The 21,531-nt window shown below is 44.8% G+C and overlaps 2 protein-coding genes and 1 non-coding gene across 3 annotated transcripts in view; 2 read left to right on the top strand and 1 right to left on the bottom strand.

Moving 5' to 3' along the window:
* Positions 1–21,531, bottom strand: part of LOC144934330 (transmembrane glycoprotein NMB-like) — a 56,511-nt gene that overhangs the window by 32,112 nt on the left and 2,868 nt on the right. The gene's annotated exons all lie outside the window — the stretch shown is intronic.
* LOC144934328 (voltage-gated delayed rectifier potassium channel KCNH8-like) overlaps positions 5,174–21,531 on the top strand; it is a 105,521-nt gene continuing 89,163 nt past the window's right edge. The window contains exon 1 of the mRNA XM_078860011.1: positions 5,174–5,249. Coding sequence (XP_078716137.1) covers positions 5,174–5,249 — 76 coding nt within the window. The remainder of the gene's footprint in view (positions 5,250–21,531) is intronic.
* On the top strand, positions 13,619–13,720 carry LOC144934659 (U6 spliceosomal RNA). The gene has a single exon (XR_013637184.1). It is a non-coding gene; the product is annotated as a U6 spliceosomal RNA (small nuclear RNA).

Genomic DNA, 21,531 nt, shown 5'->3' with positions numbered 1-21,531 from the left:
AGGCTTGGCCAAGAACACACAAAAGGTACAGAAAATGTCATCTTGATGTCACTGTATTGTGCAAGTTCAGATAAGTTGCAACCTAAAAAATATATCATTTGTGTACGTGCCAGAGCCGTGTCTTTGGTTGTGCAGTCCGATTTTGATACGTTTTAAACTTTAGGGTTATGTTTGTGTTCCTTTACAGCACTGCAGTGATGTCTCTTCGACGTATGTCATTCATCTCAATTTAAAATATTGAAATATAAATAATAGAGCTTGAACATTGTGTCAGACACGCAGCCTTTAGTTGCGTGTATACATGGTAATATGGTTTTTTCTTACGTCATTAATTCGTGATATATTTATGGGTTTATTTTTTTATTCTGTCATCAAGTGACTGCATTTGATCACAAGTCATACATGGTCAGGCCTAAACCAGCTCATGACTCCTGACCTGTCCACGAGTGGGATTTTGCATTTAAAAAAAATTCTATATAACTGCATTGGGTTTCTGTAGTTATTCTGTATAACACTCCCATATCTTTTCAGTTTGTACCACGCGTTGTTCGGCATGAAGACTGGAATTTAACAGCACGTGGAGCGAAACCTTATTGGCAAACAACAAGTGGTAGAATCTGAAAACATTGGACAGCAGTTATTTTATGCTTTTTTTTGCTTTCTCCGAGTCTTTGCTGTCAACGCATATAGCTTTGTTCATTTCTGGAAAATTGCTACCGCAGCAGCGCGGCTTAGGCGTGCGTTTCTTTTTTTCAGACGCTAAATGGCTTGCGCCATGAGTACACACATAAGCGCTGGCTGCTATTCCATCGAACGAAGGTGAATATTAAACACGACAACGGGAATTTAATTCTCAAGGCCGGCACCGTCTCCTCGGACTTTCAGGGTTCATTTAATACTGAGTTCAGGTAGCCAGACAATTTCGTCCTCGGCGTCTGCTCCTCCTCTAATCCCGCAAGTGACAAGACCAGCCCTTATCCTGGCTCTTGCATCACCTGCACAGCAACCCACGTGTTCATCGACAGCTCCCGTGTTTCATTTGCTGGCCTACGGATGACCCCCCAGTCGCCCATCCCCGCACGATGCTGTCTTTTTAAAATGTATTTGGGGGGGGGGGGTGTAGAGAGAGAAAAAGTGATACACACAGACGCACACCACCGACCGGATCGATTTCACCGTAAAACCTGACGCTTAGGAAAACAATCGAGGCGTTGCTTGCTCGCAGCGTTCTCTGCCATCGCCTCTAGACTTGTGGTGACGTCAGCGAGGTTTTTATTGTTCATACATTGCGCCTCCCCCACCCCCACCACATGAAGCCGACCCCCACTTTTGCCGGTCAGGCTGTGTGAGCTGATAAGACCCCTTGCTAGGAGGTCCCGTTGCACATAAATATGAGCCGCTGTCTTATCATGCTCTGCAAAATTGTGCTAATTCTGCCTCATAACCGCAAATCCATATCTAACCAAAAACCGCTATGTCCCCCTCCTTGGTAATTCATGTATATGGCGTACCCATTAATGCCACCATTAATAAAAACTACATCAAATAATTACAGACCCTTTATCGACCCACTGCTGGATGATGTTCTCATGCCGTGTTGATCATTGGGTGTATTTAAATTTTTACCATACTTCGGCACACTGTCCACTGTGCCGAAAATGGAGTGTGTGTTCAGAACCGGCTTTAGAGATCACTTACCACTTATGTTAGCTGTGACTACGAAAATTAGAACTCGGGTTGTCAGATTCGTGGCACAATGCGCTTACCACTGCACTGCTGCTCTGCCCCAACACCCGTCAACTCAGCCCTAAAACCCCACGCGTTTGGTGGCGTGATTTTTTTTCTTCTTCTGAGCAGCTGTATTTTTCATGGCAGGCTCAGTGCACCAGTTGGCCATTGTGGACCGCACGCTTTCATCACGAGGGCTTTGAGGAAAATTATCGCCATGGCGACGCAGCAGGATGAAGCGTCTGTTAACAAAACAAAAAAACATTTCTCATGCAGATGCAACCGCGTAATTATTCACTTGCCAGAAAATGTCAACGCAGCGGACACGTGCACCGCCAGGAGCACTCGCGCAGCGGCGAGATTGGCCTCTTACCGCCTTTAGTTTTTATATTTTGTACCATCAGGCCACTCGACCGGACATTTCAATACACTTTAACAGGGCGCCTTGCCTGAGTGTATGAAAGCAAATTCACGTCCATTTCGATCATAAATTGACAAACGAATATGATGTTGTCGGTGAAAGGTTTTTGAATAAATGGAACGCCACATACGCTCTGTGTCATTATGCCTTCAGCTCGGCTGAGAGCTTAGTTTTCTAGCAGTCCAAGCCATCACCTCGAACCCTGCATGTACCTCCTAGTGATTTTTAAGGCTTCGTCTCGCCTTACCACTTAAATGTTACAGTTTCATACTTCAATCTTCGGACTCTCGTGTTTGTATTATGAAGTGGCGGGTATAATGGGAGGAATTGAGATGGGATTGGGCATCTGAGGTGGAGGGTACCACGAAGTGAACAATGCACTACCCCCACTGGCTGCCAACGAAGGTCACAGTGTTCGCGATAAATTATTAACATGAGGGTAAATATATATTATTTGGCTCTTTCGGTAAAGTCACGAAGATAGGTTCAAAGAAAATAACAAAAGCCATTCACCATTTCTCCCGGTTACAACTGGGACACAACTGGAAAACACTTCACATATACCTAGGGCAGTTATTGAAGGCGGGCCTGGGATCCAATCGACGAAATAAAAATGCGAGCGAGAACGTTTGGAGGTACATTTCTAAAACTGAACTTGATCATACAAATCAACAGGCTCTTACCAATGTCACTACAGAAGAAAAACAACAACAAAATATAATATCCTGCTATAACATGGCTCAGAAACGTGTACATGGACAAAGAACACGTACATTAACGTGAGTCTGGGCAGGGCCCGTCGCGTTAAGGTAGGAAAGAACGCGGCTGAGAATGTGTCGACCACGAAAATGAACGTGGAGATCAGCTCGTGTGTGGGAGTTAGATTGTGTCATCGCGGCTCCATCAGAGACGGCGACAGCTTGGGGAGACATTCGTGGCTGGTCACGATGAATCAAATGTAGAATTATTCCTAAACTGGAATGTTTTGTTCAGAGACCACGGCGTACAGGAAGAAAAAAAACTGACATTAAAGTGTAAGCAGTACCGGAATCAGCCCCTCGAAGAATTGTAAAGGGGTCGTCCATAAATGACGTAACGCGATTTTGGACGATTTTTGACCCCCCTACCCCTCGTTACACGGCGTCACAAAAGTCAGACCCCCCCTCAAATATGACGTCACAAAGCTCTGCCCCTCCCCCGCAAAAAAATATAAAACATGCTTCAAATCGCTTTAAACTATTGTCATTGTAGTGCCTATATAATGTGGCGCTGCTCTCTGATGTAGGAGAACACATTTATTAAAAAGTATATTTAATTAAGTAGAACGTGACGTCACATTTCTCACCCCCCCCCTCGTCACACATCGTCACAAATGTCTGACACCCCCTCCCTAGGTGCGTGACGTCATTTATGGACGTCCCCAAAGGAGGTGAACAATGTAACACCGGTAAAAAAAATGGTCTCATTCACTGATCAGCGATTTTCACTCACTTAAATACGGATCTATTCAAGCGACCACATTTATTTTCATATAGATCGAAGAGAGCGAGCTTCATAGCATGAAGTCATGTTGCTTCTATTGTAACACTATGGGTCCTACTCACCTGCAAATGTCGGCCTTTCGTCGATTTTTTGTTGTTGTTGTTGCATAAATGTTCCGATGTTTCAAGAACCAACAGCGGGAAAAGGTTAAGGGTTCAGCCCTGCATTTCCTTGCTGTTGACGGATAGGTCTCCACTGCAGTGTGCTCAAGAGAGACCCCTATTTTGGCCAACCCTTCCACACGTGCCCGACGTTGTGGGAGAAGTGGGAGTTCCCACATTTGACCCCATCATGGGCGACCAGCTAACCGATTAACTGTGCCCATCGTTTCAATCGAATCGGCCGACCTCTGATTTGCAAGTCTACCTCGGGAGCTTCCCGGGGATGGGTGCAGTGGCGGTACCAAATTCGGAATTTCGCATTGCAGTGTCTTCAGACAAGACTTGAAGAGCTGTCTCTGCGTTAAGGCTTCAGCAGCTGTGCAAAGCGGTAGTGCCTGAACACCCGGCATGGATCGAATCCGCGCGTACAGAGTCGAATGAGCCAGTGGCAACGTGCACATCGCTCTGGGTAAGCTACAATCCCCGCTCTCCCCAGTAGTTTTTGCTATCGGACCCAAATCTCATGCATCACATGTGCATCCAATGCTCATTAGCGAGTCTCCTAGTCGAAGATACATCACCATCCATCAACACCATCGGCACCCTATTTTGTTTGCATGGACCTCACCAGTGTTGTTCTCGCACCATCATTTCGGTTAAAAATAAAACGTGCAATCTGCACTACAATGCTTGGCATACCCTCCCACACCAATGTGTAATGCACACGGATATATATACTGTATAATTATACCACGAGAAGTGGGCGGCATGGCTTAGGCGCACATAATGGTTAAGTCCGACTCGGCGCATGATGTCAGTTGCTCACACAGGCGCCGCTTGGATACCGGGTCCCCAGCTTTTTTGTTAGCGCAGGGGCTCCATAAAAGGGTTATAATCGTAAGAGGCGGGGCTGGTCGGGCACCACTCCACAGCTCGTTCGTTGCCGCAAGATACATGTCAGGTTTTTTTTTTTGTCACACCAGCTCGCATCAACCCGACGACGCTCAGTTTATGTTCACGCGGTGTTAGTGCTAGTGGCCAACCCACCCCTCCTCCTCCTCCGCTTCCCTCCCCACAAACAGCCACAGCCCCTAACCCATCCCCCGAGCACCACCGCTACCACCCCTACGATTATTTATTTATTTCTCTTTTGTTTTTATAATAAAGTAACACAGATCACCAGCGGTGCCCTGCGCGCTAGCCGCGGCGACGTGAGGATGTAATGCGCCCTGCCGCTGTGTTTACTTCTGCGTTCGTGGAGCGCAGAGAGGTTGACCCAGTGCGAGAGACACCGTCGGGTCTCCGGGACCCGTGCCCGGTCCGCGTGGATGCGAGATTAGCACTTTTTATTTGATGGCTGCACCCAGAACATTGGACCAAGATGCCAGTGATGAAAGGATTGCTTGCCCCGCAGAATACTTTCCTGGACACGATTGCAACGCGGTTTGATGGGACACGTAAGTCAAGTGTGCGTGTTTTTTTTAACGTTGGTTTTTGTTTTGGGCGGGGATGTTTTATGTATTGTTTTGTTGTTTTGCTTGTTGCTTTGCCATTTTTTTTACAGCGCGTGCGCAAGTTGCAAACAACAGCAGCAGCAACAGCGAGACTGAACGTTTAAGTGTGAAACGTGAGCCTGCCGTACTCAATAGCAGTGCGTGTTTGTAATTCTACAGTAAAAGCTGAATTATAGTGGGGTTTTTTCAAAATGTGTAAAATGTTAAGATAATTTCGCAGACCTTCGTGTTTACACGCACGTCGCGTTATATTGTATGCCCTGTCATTGCTGGCAATAGTTGATGCACATGAAGAAATGACGGGTCAATGGTTTTTTCTTTCTTTATAAATGCCCAGATCGCGTTTCCGTTGCTGACACGTTACACAAAACGAAATGCAATTCATTATTGAAACCGTGCAAGTGGACAACGAAGGGAGCGGTATGCTAATGAGTTACCCACAGACGTTACCATGTTTTTTTGTGCTGAGCTTTGCAAGTCCCCCCATTCTGTAGCCCTTAAGTGGCCATTGGCGTTCGCATTCAGTACCATGGATAGCGCCCGCGCGGTGCGGCGGTTATACAGTGTGCAACGATATTGTCCAATCTGACTGCGTGCAGTAATACCTACTTTTGCTGAAATGTCTCAATGGGGGTAATAACATTAGATGCTCGCGTTGTATCTGTTGAGCCCTGGTTATTACACTAATGTAGTGCGTTTTTGTCATTAATATTGGACGACGTGTACGGTTGCAAACATTATTGACACTCGTTCGCCTCATTTAAGGTATGCACCGTCATCGTTTTAATATTACACGTTTGGCAATAACGCGTTTGCTGGCTTGTGATGGGCAATAACACACGGCAACAGTAGGACACGATCAGAGACTAAGTTCTTTTCGTGTCGTGCATCTGTCTATCCAGCCAGAAAAATGTGGGTTTTCAAACCCTGCTTATTACAGAGGCCGACAATGCACGAGATAGCCCCCGTGTGTGCTGTCAAGTCTATAAATGAGCAGCGCTTTGGAAGCGAAACGCAGACTCCATCCCCCCATCCTATACCCTAACCCCGACTGTTTCAGCCGCATCCATTGGGACCCAAGGCGGTCGTGGTGCATTGTTTATCGATGCCTGGTCACGGACAGATGATGGCCAGTCACGCGAGGACATTAACCCATCTCCACCAAAGCACGTTCTTGCATGTGATTACCCAAATAGCTCCTGGCTTCGCTTAAGTATAACCAGCATGCAATGCAGGCTTTAACATGAATGTGCAGTATTGTTGGGATGTCGCTATGACATCTAAGAGTTATGATCTAGAACCATGTTAATGTGTGATGTTTTTTTTCCTACTTTTGTTTAATATCTTCTGCTGCTGTGATTGAAAAAGACTTTTGGGTTTTTGCTCGTTTAAGAGGCTCCTCGTCATCCAATGCGTTCACAGGGGTGCGTGGTGTGCGCATCGCTGATTGCTCCAACGTGCGTGTCTGTGTTTGTCAGTTGGCTCAGCTCTGAAAACGCAGTACCGCATCACCGTTGACTACATGTTATTGTTGGGACATTTTCTTATATGCGAAATGAATGTAAAATCGCACATTAGTACACCTGCACTAAAAATTAAAACTGTTTTATAATGACGCTTTTGAATGGGATTTCATCATTTTTTGCCAGCATCTAATTATTCCTGGTTCATCAGTATTTAATTTACCGCAACGCTGACTCGTCTGAAAAGTGTTAAGGGTGCGTTCAAGTGAATCGTTTAAGCGTGCAAACACCTCACCTCTCCGATCTGCCCTCTATTGTGCTGCCATCTGCTTTCAGGCTTAACATGTATGGCAGGACATGTATACAATGCCCCTACATTGATGCAGTCTGAAGCATGCATAGGATATCTAACAACTCATTCGTGACTGTGACATTTGGAAATTAGATCTCTCTTCAGTACATTGTCGAGCATGCCTGGCTTCCAAAATCCATTATATTATTCACTGCAGCTGAAACTATCTGCGTAACATAACATAACAGTGATTAAATATCAAGTTTTAAAAAGAGCTTGCAGCATTTTACCTGAGTGCAAGCAATCCAAGTTTTGAAAGAGGTATTATGAATGGCCACTCAATTGAAATGCAAAAGCTTCAGGTTAACCATTTTTAGGTAAGGAGGTGTTCTGTTCACAGTGTCTTTTAAGTATTTGATAGCGGTTCAATCACTCTGGCATCACAATAACACGATGGCCTCGTGATGAACAACATCGGTACTGAATTGCAAACTATTCAGGCAACAAATGAGAAATTACCGTTTGGTAAATTACATTTTAACGTGTTAAACATATATAGAAACGAACTGTATCCACAGATGCACCAAGCATAAATTCAACTCTGAACGATAAAGCAGTGTGCCCATACACCTAATACAGTACATCATTGTCTCTTGTAACGTAATTATTCAGAATGGCTATTAGGTCTTGTGTTGTACCCTAATAGAGTAAATTAGCACAATGGAAAGGCAGCACCTTGTTTGTTGATGCAAGACCTTATAGTGGGAGAGGGTGGTGGGGGACTGCCGTATAGTAGATAAGATGTTGTTGATGGCGGGGTGAGCAAGGGCTTTTGGAGTATTGTGCTAAAAATCGCCATTGGTGCACAGCCGAAATCCACACTGCAATGCCTGAACCACAAAATGCCGCAGCGTTGACACTGCAGCTTTGAGTTTTTTCTCCCTTCTGATATAAACAAGTCAGTGTGTCTACTGAAGCTACATGTGCATTTATCCCAGAAGACAGCTTCACTGCAGATCTGTTCATTGGAGTGCACGGCTAATAGTGCAGCTCAGTCGCAATGGGTCAGTGCAACAACATGCAGATTTAATTAAGAATTTCGTAAATCAGGTTCATTTGCTCGAAAATGACTCATGGGTTTACTTGTCTGATTAGGGTGGCTAAATTACCATTATAATTCCTTAACCTTAGCCAATTTTGATTGTAATATGTATGTTACATAAGCTGTAACTCTATTGCAGGCGATTGCAGATTTCACTATAGCAGAGTTACATTCTACATTAAATAAAGTATTGTGGGAGGTGGCTGGAGTGACTCAGAGGTTAACTGGAGCTGAGGTGTCACCTCTGGAGTTTGGTTAGAATCCAGGCGGCCACCTATGATTAAACTGAGCTGTGAAGTCATTTTGGCTGGGTTTGCCATTGAAAAATAACTTATTGACTCAATGGGCTTAACCCGAAATAAACGGACTGACTGATTATCACGGTTGGCTACGTACGGTGGGAAAGAAGCTCAACATAGGTACATATATGAAGTGTAGTTTGTTGATGGTCTCAGCCCAGTCACCAATAAATGCCCAAAAAATAATGTCAATTTTATTTTGCACTTATTTTGCCTAATTTCCAGGTGAATAATGTTTGTCATCTGATAAATATAAATCTGTAGCAGGACGGGTGGGAAAGTGCTTCCCTCCATTGTGTACATTAAGATCACTTGACGGGATCACAGAGAAAGCTCTGTGATATTCTTTTTCATGGACCAATTCTCAAGTACAAAGGGTTGCACTGCTCGCCCTGCGAGAGTTTTTAATCTCGTGCCATGACGCCAATAGCACATTGAGGATGAATTGTGAAGGAAATGTTTGATAGAAAGAAAGAAGGCACAGCGCTTTTGAGTGCATGCTCACAGCCTTTAGGCATCAAATGATCTGTATAGAGCATGTTTAAAGAAAACAAGCTTTCAGTCGGTCAAGCACGACAACAATATTATTAACATTACAACGCAGAATTGTAATTTAACTAGAAAGACCCTAGATGTTCCCTCAATGCCCCCGAATAGTTTTGGTGCTTTAAGAGACTTGTGATATATAACACACTTTTCTTATCCTGGTAGGAACCTCCTGGTTACACCAGCCCACAGGGGATTATTTTGTCCGTCTGTCTGTCGTGCAGGGAGGGGTTGGGTGGGGAGGGAGGGGCTGGGTGGGGAGGGGAGGGTGGGGAGGGGCTGGGTGGGGAGGGTGGGGAGGGGCTGGGTGGGGAGGATGGGGAGGGGCTGGGTGGGGAGGGTGGGGCTGAGTGGGGGGTGGGACAGGTGGGGCTGGTCACCCCGTGGTGCCCTTATTAAACTCAACGTTTAACCTACTCACGCCGGCTGGTGCCCGCCCTCACAGTCGGGCATATTTGCGGAATACACCACGCCGCCGTTGACCCTAGCCATTGACCGAGTAACCCAACGTTCCTACCAGCTCCCTCCGCAGGAATGTGTTTATATGTAGCTTGTACCAAATGCAAATGCCCATCTATGACAGTGATATTAAACTACAATGATTTATGTTATTTATAACATCAAACAGTGTGAAATCATCTTTTTTTTTTTAATACCATTCAGTTTGGTAAAGTTTAGATTACCTTTGAAACCATACTCAGGCTATTATGGTATTCATATTATACACACTTGATGGAGTGAATGAAACAAACACAGGTGCACAGGTGCAGTGACAATGTCCCTAAATATACAAAGATGCACTGTGAACATAGTATCCATTCTATCATTGTGTATGCTGCAGTAATACCTTGCAAAATAACAATGGGCCGGGATTTACAGCGATCATTGCAGATGCAGAGCTGTATGCCATGGAGAATCCGAATCGTAATACTGCTGTCAAAACAGAAACAATTGAGCGTTAGCAGCATGTGGGTCACACACCCACCTTATAGTCGTTTTCCCCCCAGTTTCATGCTACATTTTGGCTATTTATAGTTATCTTGGTGATCCGTAAAAATTAACCCGTAAAAACAAAGTTTTTCACTATAAATCCTTTATATGCGTGGCATCGGTTTTATTTTATTATTCATTTCTGTTTTTCTTGAGTAAGAGTTTCATTTTGATCACATTGGTATTTTAAATTAAATATGAATTATTTTTTTTCCTAAAAAGTGGAAAATTTTGGAATTTTTTTTCACGAAAATAAATTGTCACGCACAACGAGTCTGTGTGCAAAATGTCAGCTCGATTGGATCACGGGAAGTGGGTTAAAAAACGACCGAAAGATTTGCACGGTCGTAAGCGCGCAAGCAAGCAAGCAAGTGAACTTAATATAACGGATAAAAAAAAAACAAGAGGTCTTCCATGTAAATTAGTTGATCAGGAGGTTTGCCTGTGGCGTGGGTAAAATGTGGGTGCTTCCACTTCTTCTAAAGGAGGTGGAGGAGTCGGTCGAGAGGGGCCTCTCTAGAACTCCCTCATCGGGGGGGGGCTCCTTCCTCTGGAAGTGGCTTGAGCAAGACATTGTAGGTCGCATCTTTACCTTTACTTTATAAGCAGTTGCTATGGCTCGGGTCGGAATTGTCTCCCGCATGAGAAGCCATGAATAAATGATTTTAAATTACATCCAGAATTCAAGACAACAATAGCTGAACGCTCATCCGTCAAAGCGGTGGGAGAATCCAGATCAGACATGTGAGTGGTGGACCTAAGGATCTGAAGAAGAGAACATGATGTGTCAGCAAGGTTCGCATGCTGAAATGGACAAAGATCACTTTTTCATACTTGTTCCCAGCTGTGAGAGGAATTCAGATAGTATGAAGCTACGATACAAGAACACACGAGTTAGTAATTGGATGTTATTTGTGGTCAAAACAAATATTTGTCAGCTATTCAGCATCCATGCTCTCAAGGAGCGGAGTGATGGTGGATGTATGAAAACGGCATGAAAAAGGTAGAGAGAGAACATCGTCACAATTGATGATGACCGCGAGCTGCTTCTTTCACGCTAAATGTATCTCACATGTTCACGCCAAATGCACTGACTGACCCTCTCGATACGAGGGGTGATCCTGAAATTCATTCAACATTCAGTTGCCTCATTAAAGCTTTACCACAACGAGGTGATTAGCATCGTATATTGTGGTAGCTTACGAGTTAACACAGCAACCTGCCCTCACTCCCTAAATAAGTTATCTTTAGCCTGATAATTGACACAATACAAGAGGCTTTGGATTAGAGATGCACAGGAAGTCGAGTTGGAAGGCAGCCCCTGTGATCAATGACAAAGTTTCGTTTATAGCCTTTTACCAACTGGTGGGGCAATTTCTATTTGCGAGCACCTATTAAGGCCAGTCCAGCGCCCTACGGGTTTATTGTGCCCATACAATGCCCAGCCACTTTAGTCTATGTTGATGTTTCCTCGCTGGACCAGGTACTCAGGCTGAATAGACCTAGGGGAGGCACAGACCCGATTATAATAACATATGCCACTTTCGATAGCTGGGGCAGAGAATCGAACTCAGTTGGCCAGGATCATAACGGAGTGCATTAACCAGTACACTACCTATCCCCATAATATTTTATGTCTAACTAACACATGCATGCAGCAGCACCATTGACCAATGATTGGAGTCAGAAATATTGTCGCTTAAGGTAGGAATGATGTTCGTGTTATTGTCTAATTCGAGGCGTGGACTTTAACAAGGTAACTCGATTGATGAGGATTCTAGGAATATTATTCAGTTTCAGTTTCATTTATTAGGTATAACCCTGTGAGCCATTCGGCTCTTGAATCGGGTGCAACCGCAACAAACAAAAAACTAAAACATGAACAAGAAAACATCTTAAAGTGACTATGCGCAAACAGAAAAATCCAGGAAAACATTGCAGTCTTCCAGAAAAAAAGCATCGTACACCAACGCTGTGTGCAAAAATCCCAGTGGGATGCAAGTCAAACAACAACAACAACAACCACAAGACAACTTAGATTAAAGCCATCATTCTAACTCCGTACTACAACAAACAAACATGGCCAAACCAAAACACGTTTTCAATATCACCAAAATAAAGGCATAAGCAATGTAACAGTGATCATAGGAACTGTGACCAAAATTTCACAATAAACGACATATAAAACATGTACCACCAAACCCTGTAGCCGTAGTTGGCTGCATGAGTCACTCCACAACAGCAGGAGCATCATGTCAGGATAGGGTAAGAAACTTGGAGGTTTGGATTATAATGTGGCAATAAAGTGTTTGAGAGGAAAGGATTTGTGATGGGTGTAGAATGGAGGAGGGCAACGACAGCTTATTGCTGACAATTCCACAACTGTCACGAGAAGGGTCTTTTATTTCACAAGTGAGGCATTTCGAATGCAGCAAGAAGTCATCATCCATCTGAAATCTAATGACCGTCACAGGAGGCTTACGACGGCGCATAACCCATAGATGTGAGGGCACGGTGGAAAGCAGGGTGGACAGTTATCTATTTTCCATGATATTGTACAGCCCGTTGTCAAATCAACTGCTGGATGCATTCCGCCTCATGCAGTTTCAGTCATGGTTTTTTTAACCTTATTTCGCCATGCTGGTCAGTTTGCAGTGAGTTATTTACCAATCTGGGATTTGGACATTACTCATCCCAATACAAACCGTCTGTGGTGTGGCAAGTGGACCGACCGCACAGGAGCACAGCCACACTTTGGAATCTGAGGGTGTTCAACTAACGAATGCATCCTTGTGGGTATTCATTAAATTATAGATATGAAATATACACAGAGATTGACTACTAGCTCAATGCTGAGCCGATTGTCCGTGCCCCACTGTTTATTAAAATATTCTCCCATCAGCATAATCGGCATTAATGCCACCTAATAGAAGGAATACAAATTACCATAATTGCAAAAAAGAAAGTTTGCCTGCTCTCTTAGTCGTATCAAACATTCAGTAGGTGTGTGGACAGCCACGTCTCCCACAATGTACCCCAGGCAAAGACAAAGACTCCCCGTATAGGCTACACATACTGTCGGGGCAAGTGCTGTTAGCGAGCACCTATGAAGGCCGGCACGGCACACGAGGGGGTGGGTGGCCAACACCACGCACGGGACGCCTTTGTCTCCCCAGCGGCGACGTTTACACACCGCGCCGGGTACTCATTTGAGGCCGAGTCGACCTAGGGGAGGCTTCGGGACCGGTTCAAATAATCGTCATTGCAATCGTCATTGGTGTCGTTCCGTGGGCGGGAGTCGAACCCGGGTGGCCGGGTTAAGTCAGCGCAGCGCCGGCCGCTATACGCTACCGCTGCCCCCGGCGCGCGCACGACTCCACGGGTAGCTGATGTGCCACGCGGCTGCGGGTGGTGGCAGGAGAATCCCGCGCCGCGTAAGCGGCCACCGCGCGCGCCTCTCGTTCTCCGCTGGGGCCCTTAAAGCGGCATCAGAGCGGCTTGTTGCCGGGGCGACTGGGCCCGCTGTCGCCAAACTTTGTTCTCGCACAACAGGCGGACGGACGAACCACCCCCTCCCCCCCGATTCCGTGTCACGCACAGGTGGAAGCAATAATCCCGGGGCCCTTGCTCCGGCAGTACATATACTAAAATTGGAACGATACAGAGAAGATTAGCATGGCCCCTGCGCAAGGATGACACGCAAATTCTCTCCGATGGTTTCTCGCGGTCAGAGGTCGTCAATCTTTTGCGAGCTTTGCCAAGTGACGGCCTCGCTGCTTCCGTAGGCTTGTCGCGCAAAAGAGAGCCAGACGTCGTTAGTTTCTGCCGCTGCTGCTTCTTCTTCTGCTGCTGCTGATGTGCTGCTGCTGCTGTCTTCTCTGAGCTCGGCAAACAAACTCGGATGACGTCGTAACGGGAATGTGCGGAGTGGCATTAATTAGGTCGGCAACGAACGTTTGATGTTGTATCCAAAAGTTGGAATTGTAGGGCAATCTGTAAATGCTGCCTTTATTGGTGGTTTAAATAAGTTATCTATTTAGGATGGGATGCGCGCAATGGGAATAAGGATCTGTCCGTCGAATTTAATTTAGAATTGCCCCCTCTGCTTATGCAGGAGTTGGCAGAGCAGAGGTGCAATGGTTAACGAGTTGCGCTACGAACCCGGTGAACCCAGTTCGTTTCCCAGGCACGGCTAATATTCGTGACTCGTGATATCAGAACTGGTCGTACTATCCCGCCCCCCTCCACCAAACCACACTGACCAGCGTGGTCAAAAAAAAAAACCTCATCACCCCACATTGCGTGGAGAGGCCTTGATCCAGCAGTGAATTGAGAATGGCTGCGATGTGTTTTGCCGCAGAATATGAATACCCCTCAGAGCAATTTTAACAAAACTCATGAATATTATTATTTAGAAGCACCCCGTTAGCATCTTGAATTGAATAAATAACAATCTAATCTGTCATTTAATGCATTTGCGCCTATGGGGTTATTGTAGTGGAAAGGTTGCGTGTTGCTTGTCATTTCAAACGTTGGGGTACAGAATAAGGACGGACGAAGCATTATTTTGGACACATGACAACATGGGATGACGTCCACTGGTCAAAATAATGATGTCTCTAAACCGAGGACATCGGAGCCGATGAATGAGCTCGAATGCACGAGCTGGGTTAGACGATTACACAAATGGCAGTGGATTTGGGGGAGGGGCTTTTCCAGCAGTAGATTGACCTCGACCGCCGACGATGCAAATTAGCGCAAGAGTGCAGCATGCTTGTAATCTCAACAGCCACTGTATGCCTGTACTACAGAGATGAGGAGAAAAAAAACACCCTTTGCAAGTCAGCCTATGTCCGTGCGTGTGACGGAGTGGGGCATCTCTGTGGGCCCTCGTAATGATGTCTCGCTCTCGCCTGGGGATGCAATGCTATTTATTCAGTGAATTGGAGGCATGTAATCATGTGCATTAATAATCAAGACCTAATGTGCTTAAACATTGTGTGGGAAGAGGCTGCATTTGAAATTTAATATGATATCCGTTGTTAATAGGATTCTTTTTTAAAACGGCCACTTGCATAATTGGCCAGAAATGCATGTGTGTATGTGCATTACAGAACAGCAGGAAATCTGTTAAACATTCATTATTTACGAGATTAAAGGATTTTTTTCAATAGAATAGGTTCATAAAGAATAATTAGCGCGTTTTATGTTAGAGTTACAGCTTGCGCTGTGGATAGTATATTATCATGTTGTACGTTATTGATTTACGAAAAGAAAGCGGTTTGGCTGCAAGTCAGCCACGCGAGCAAAAAAATTACGTTCCAGTTTCTCAGCCACCACCATGATACTGTGGATTGAAATTATCAAACAGCTCTGAGCTGTTCTCGTGGACAGCTTAAGAGGGTGGATGGTGCTGCAGCAGCAGTGGAGCAGTGCTTCCACCACCGATTAATTATATTTGTCAACGTTTACCTCCAATCACCGATTACCATTGTTCACCTCCAACTCCGGCGAAATTGGCAAATGTCACCGGCGCAGCAGAAGTGCGCGCAGCGATTAAACAAAAATGACCACTTTACTTCCTAAAATTGCGAATTCTGCGAGGTAATTGTGTTGACGGCAACGTTAATCGCATGACGTCAGCTCGAGCGAGAGGCGGGCGGAACGTTGGTAGACGGCCACATTGTTGGCAGGGTACAGCGTGTGCTCGAAGGCTCGCCAATAATGTTTTACCAATTCCCACACGGCTGCTTATTTACAATACCACCGCCGGTGTTGGGCATATGCTCGCGTGTAGACGCGTGCGTTGCGCACGTATCACAGCTTGGATTGTCATTCCATGCTAGCATGCAATGGGTCTGCAACTCAGCTGCTGATGGGTCCTGGGGCAAGCAGAGCTGACCGCTCACTCGAGCTTGCCACCTTGGAGGAACAAAAAAAACAGGAGCATAGCATGGGAAAATAATTCCTCAGGAAAGTGGAAGAGGTGCTGTCTTATCATTATTATTATTATTGTTGTTACACAATTGACAAAAAAATGGGACTCTGAGATGACTTACAGATTGGAACCTCATTTGCCAGTAAAAAATATGATAATTGGGTTTTTACCCTTCTATCTGGCAACAAAACTGACACCTTTTTTTTTTACAAGGAGTCATGTTTGCATAGACCACAATACCTGCAGTCATAATGCAAACAAAAAACATAACTCCGTATGCACTGTCCTTGAAGTTGATTGGTCCACACCCGAGACAGCTTTCCTTAGAGCCTAGTCTCACATGGGTTGGACCAGATATCTGGTCCAACCCATGTGAGACCAATCAACTTCAAGGACAGTGCATACAGAGTTATGTTTTTTGTTTGCATTATGACTGCAGGTATTGTGGTCTATGCAAACATGACTCCTTGTAAAAAAAGGTGTCAGTTTTGTTGCCAGATAGAAGGGTAAAAAACAAATTATCAAGACTTACAGATGTTTGTAGGACAGAAGCTATCTGATAAAGAGATGAATCTTGGGAAAACCAGGACAAATGAAAACCATACTGCTTATATGGCATCGCACGACCTAAATCAGACAGATGTAGCGAGAACACCTCCTTCATAATGTACATGTACAGCCCTTTTGCCAATCCACTTCTGGATAAGGGCCCCCCTACTCCATGCGGATTGTGGGGGTCATTTGATCGAATTTGTGCGGGTTGGTGAAGGGTACTTGCCACGAATGTTATTCGTTTGTGGCGAGTGCTATCTGGCACTCGCGATGAACGTGAGTGCTATGAACCTGGTTACGCGGGCTCATAGCTGCACAGTGTGATAACCACTGTGTCACGGCTCCCCCCCCCCCCCCCCTATGCAGTATATGTGCAGTGTGTGCCTGTATATCCCATCACGTGTGGAATCTAAATATGAAACAGCCACGTGAATAAAAGCCGAGGAATAATAATACTTGACGTCGCATTGTCCTTTCAGGAAACAGGCGCAACTCATTTGGATATATAATGGCATCAGTCATCAATATTTCAGTTTGTACAAAACTTTTCACAAAAAGCCTCGAAGCACATTGTAAAAATAAAGAAAAAAAAACCACAATGTACAAGCACTTGGGAATTAATGGCATAATTAAATCCAATTCGGGTGCATCATCTATCGGGAAGCTTCTACATCATTAGACCTCTTTTGCCAGTACCAAAATATTATAATAGGGGTTTCCTCCTTTTTGCTGGCAACAAAACTGAAACCTTTTTACAAGGATTCGTGTCTGCATTAACCACAATACTTGCAGTCAAAATGCAAACAAAAAACACACTCTGATAATATATGAATTGTCCTTGAAACGGATTGGTCCACACCAGAGACAGCTTTCTTTTAAGCCTTGTCCCAAAAGGCGTCCTCTGGACTAGCACCAATTGAGACGAGGCTCAACTCAGTTCGAACTCCTGGTACGGTAGTTAAAACAATGATGGAGTTTTTTTGTTTGTTAAATACCACGTCCTCTAATTGAGTACACCACAGTAAGTCGATCGGCATGTCGTATATCTGGTTGGATAAAGTGTGGGTACTCCGACGTCTCCCTAAGACATCTATCTGGTCAGCGTGAAAGAGCAGACTAAATACCTTCTGGAGGGGCATCTCTAGAACTTCCTCGAGCAGAGGCCCTTTTTGGCAGAAGTTGCGTGAGCAGAAAATTTCAGGGCTCCATCAAATATCGTTTTACATACGCCCACATTCGGAGCTTTCAGACGCACAATGCGCCGAGCTTGTGCACACATTTGCTGGAAGCCGACACCGGTGGGGAATTGCCACGGTCGTGGTGGAAAGTTGGTGTTGAATTATTAAAGGCGTTGTTTTCTCTCGGCCCGTGGCGCGTTCCGAAATCGTGCGTGAATGTCTTCGCATTCCATTCCCCACTGATTGTTGACCAAAACTACGGCACGCGCGCGAGGTTACAAAAGAAAACAGGGACATCGCAAGAAATAAAAAAAAATATCTCGCAATGCCGGAAGAGGGGAGAACTATGCGCAAATGCATTGTCGTGAGTGGCATATTAGCACACGACGGATAAATAGATATTACCTTTAATATCCTGGGAAAACTGACAGATTTCCCGGGATAGCAGCTACCTTAATAAAGAGGACAATTCGTGAAAACCAGGACAGGTGGCAACCCTTCCTGCACGACCTTGCAAGCAGTCTGCATTTTCCTGTTGATGTGTGTGCTTGTATACTGCGTACCTATTGTATAATACGGGCACAGAGAGCACAAGAGCTCTTGTACATGCATTGTCATATACCCACCTGGATTTCAACTGTGTTTATTATGCGCGCATAGGAATACTCTCACCGCGGTCTCTTTAAAAACCAGTGGGGCAAAGGAGGGCATCGTCAATACCCCATGACAAAATTTGGCATGGGATAAACGTCCACCAGATGAAACTTGTCAGATTTTTTTCCGTCACAACAGGAAATATTCAGGCGTAATAAGTAGTCTGAGGTTTGCATTTTTCTGCGTGCGAATCACTCGAAAAAGTTTGCTTCACAGTGAAGAGATCACATTGCTTTGTGAGCAGCCACGCAGGGTCCGCTCACTGATGCGGGGAGCCAGGACAAGCGTTGCTGTGCTTCACTTGACACAGCTTGAAGTGTGACATACGTAGAGTCAGTGCTTTTTTTTTACTATTCTCACACAATAGCACTGATCAAAAGTGTTTTTTTTTTGGTAAAAGGTGGCGAAGGTGTCGCGCTATCAATTTCTTGCTCGCATTGCTGCCAGCCGAAAGGTCTCCAATCGATGCAGCTCATGAGAGAGAGAGAGAGAGGCCCTCTTAAAGGTGATTTTGGCCTACTCTTTTGTTTTGGACAGACGTGCCGGGAAGAGTTGTGTGTACCGACGACACTTTGCGACCTGCAGATTGACTGATTGTGGTGCACCCACTTAATTCTACTGGGGTGACAGAGGCGGCAAGATCTCGTAGAGTTGCCTGCATTGCTTCAACTGCTGAGCTGGAAAGTCCAGCAACCTCTGCATCGCAAGTCTAATTTTCTGCAACCATTACCAAGGCGATGGGTTTTAGTACAACGGCTTTGGTCGAACGCTAGCGAATTCGTTCAATCAGTGAGTAACACTTACTAACGTGCTTTTCAATGCAGGTAACCGTCAGATGAACATCTTGGCACGCTTTCAGTGCGACATCGAGGAGCATTTTGCCTTGCTAAATGCATTATTTCAGCTCTGGTGAAATAATGCTGAAGATAACTGAGATTGTGACACTGTTAAATGATTACCCCACCCTCCTCCCCTTGCCTTGAGCGTCATCTGTAAACCCGTTTCTCTGTGTAGCGTGCGCTTTATATTAAAATATACAGTGCAGTATGCACTGTGTATTTAAGATCTATTTTGAGCAGAGCTTCCTATTTTCTCTTCTATTATGCATGGCTTTCTCCGGACACTGCAGTTTCCACACATACAAAGAAGACGATAAAAAATTGTGATAATAGTAATCCACTCCTGAATCGAATCGCACCCCTAAATTGTGATAATTCCTGAAATTACTAACAGAGTGAAAAGCTACATGCGAATGCAGCATCCACCAAAAATATTTCTATCCTTAGAATCATAGAAAATTCCTCAGGTGCGTGGTTATCATTATTATAGGATCCCCCCCCACCCCCCGGAATTCCATCTTTAGGGGTGTGCGCGTGTCCGTGCGCCACGTGAGAAATGTCGCGCACGCAGAGGTGGTGCCTCCGTTAAAATGAGGTCTCCCATCCCACCTGCTGCGGGCCTGGGCTTCTCTACACCACAATACCCCTCGCACGAGCGGTTCTTGCAGAAAGCAAATCACTGTCACGGCAAGGAGTACCGCTCGGTCGAGGCCACGCGGTCAGATTTAATCATACGCGGTCAGAATCGCAGCGGTCCTTTTGCCCGTTTAGATTTCGTGTTGACGAGTTAATTTCTCAAATTGGCTTGTGAATGGTTTCCTTGAGGAAGAAGAAACCCATCGCGTCAACTATTGTACCGTAATAACACTTCCAAATGGAACATGAATATTTCAAGGTTGCAATTTAGAATGTGCGGCTGTGAATCACTTTTAGATTTACATATATTCGTTTAATTGGGCGTTCATTTTGGCCTTCCTTGGAAAATTTGCATTTCTTATTGCAGTCACTTATGGAAACTATATTTAATCATAGTGGGGCATTGCATTTCTCCAATGGCCTCCATTTCTTCAATTGGTGTCATTACTCAGTTCAAATGTTCCGCTCTTCACCGCGCAGGCTTGATAGTCGGGGGCCATGTGCAAACACAACAATGGCCATGTTAATGATGACATTGATGGTAATGGACAAAATAAATGTTGATATTTCATGGGCTGTAATTTCCTGCCAGAAGTATAATTTAATACTCTGTGCTTGATTAAAAACAGCTGCGTCGACAATTCCTTTATTTTATTTAGGGGAACTCCATATGCTCGCAGCACATCATTGTCGGGGATTTCACAGTAATCTGACACAGCTTGACTGTGTGGGTGTTGTGACCCGGCCGCTAGCATTTAAATTGCGACTGATGGATTCTGCTCTTTGTGATTTATGTGGCAGGGTCAAATTAAAACGTTCTTTGCATACATTTATAAATAGTAATACAATGCACGTGGCTTTGTCTTTCTACTGCTTAATTAAAACCTAATGCCCTGCTGGTCATCATGATTGCTTTGCCATTCTTCACCACGCCAGTGAGTGCGGGTTGGTAAGGAATGGCGGAAGGGCCAGCACCAGTTCCGATCTCACTCGACACTGATGTTAGCAGCGGCCAGGGAATCAACTCAATTCGTTGGACTAATTGCGCAGTGCGCCAACCGCTATCCCACCGCTCCTTCCCATTGTATACCTGTATTCATCATAAAATGTTTGCATTCGAATATTTACTCAAGAGGCATCAATTAAATTGATCCTGATAGTCGTGGTGCATCTGTTGACCCATGCATATTGCTTATTGTTTTGCTTTTTACGCCGGAAATCCTCAATGAGTCTCAGGAGGGCCTTGCCGAGGGGGTGATGTAGCAATGTGTCATCCCAATTGAGTAATTTGTATTTATTCTTTGGTTCTTTCGGTTAAGTCACGTATAAAGATAAAATAAATTAAATAATAGCATACTACGACGTCACAAAGACACACAGAGAGAGAACACGATGTCTGTCTGCTTGTGTGTCTGTCTATAGTTTTCTGGTTAGATTTTTGTTGCTATTTCTTTCTTTTATGCCTGATGATGATTGCTTTTGTTGCAGTCGAAACGTCGTAGTATGCTATTATTTAATTCATTATTTTATATTTATACGTGACTTAACCGAAAGAACCAAAGAATAATTCCTGCAGTCACGAAAGCTCCAAAATTGAGATTAATTTGTATTTGTAAGTTTGGCCGATACCAGCGATATTGAATGGTTCTTTTTAGGAAACCTGAGAATCTGGAGGAAAGCCATGTAGAAAAAGGGGATGACGTAATAACTCCACTTAGAAAGGTGCCCAAGATGGG

This window comes from Lampetra fluviatilis, chromosome 10 (genome assembly GCF_964198595.1).
Source record: "Lampetra fluviatilis chromosome 10, kcLamFluv1.1, whole genome shotgun sequence".
NCBI classification, from domain to species: domain Eukaryota; kingdom Metazoa; phylum Chordata; class Hyperoartia; order Petromyzontiformes; family Petromyzontidae; genus Lampetra; species Lampetra fluviatilis.
This window is presented reverse-complemented; position numbering and strand designations above follow the sequence as displayed.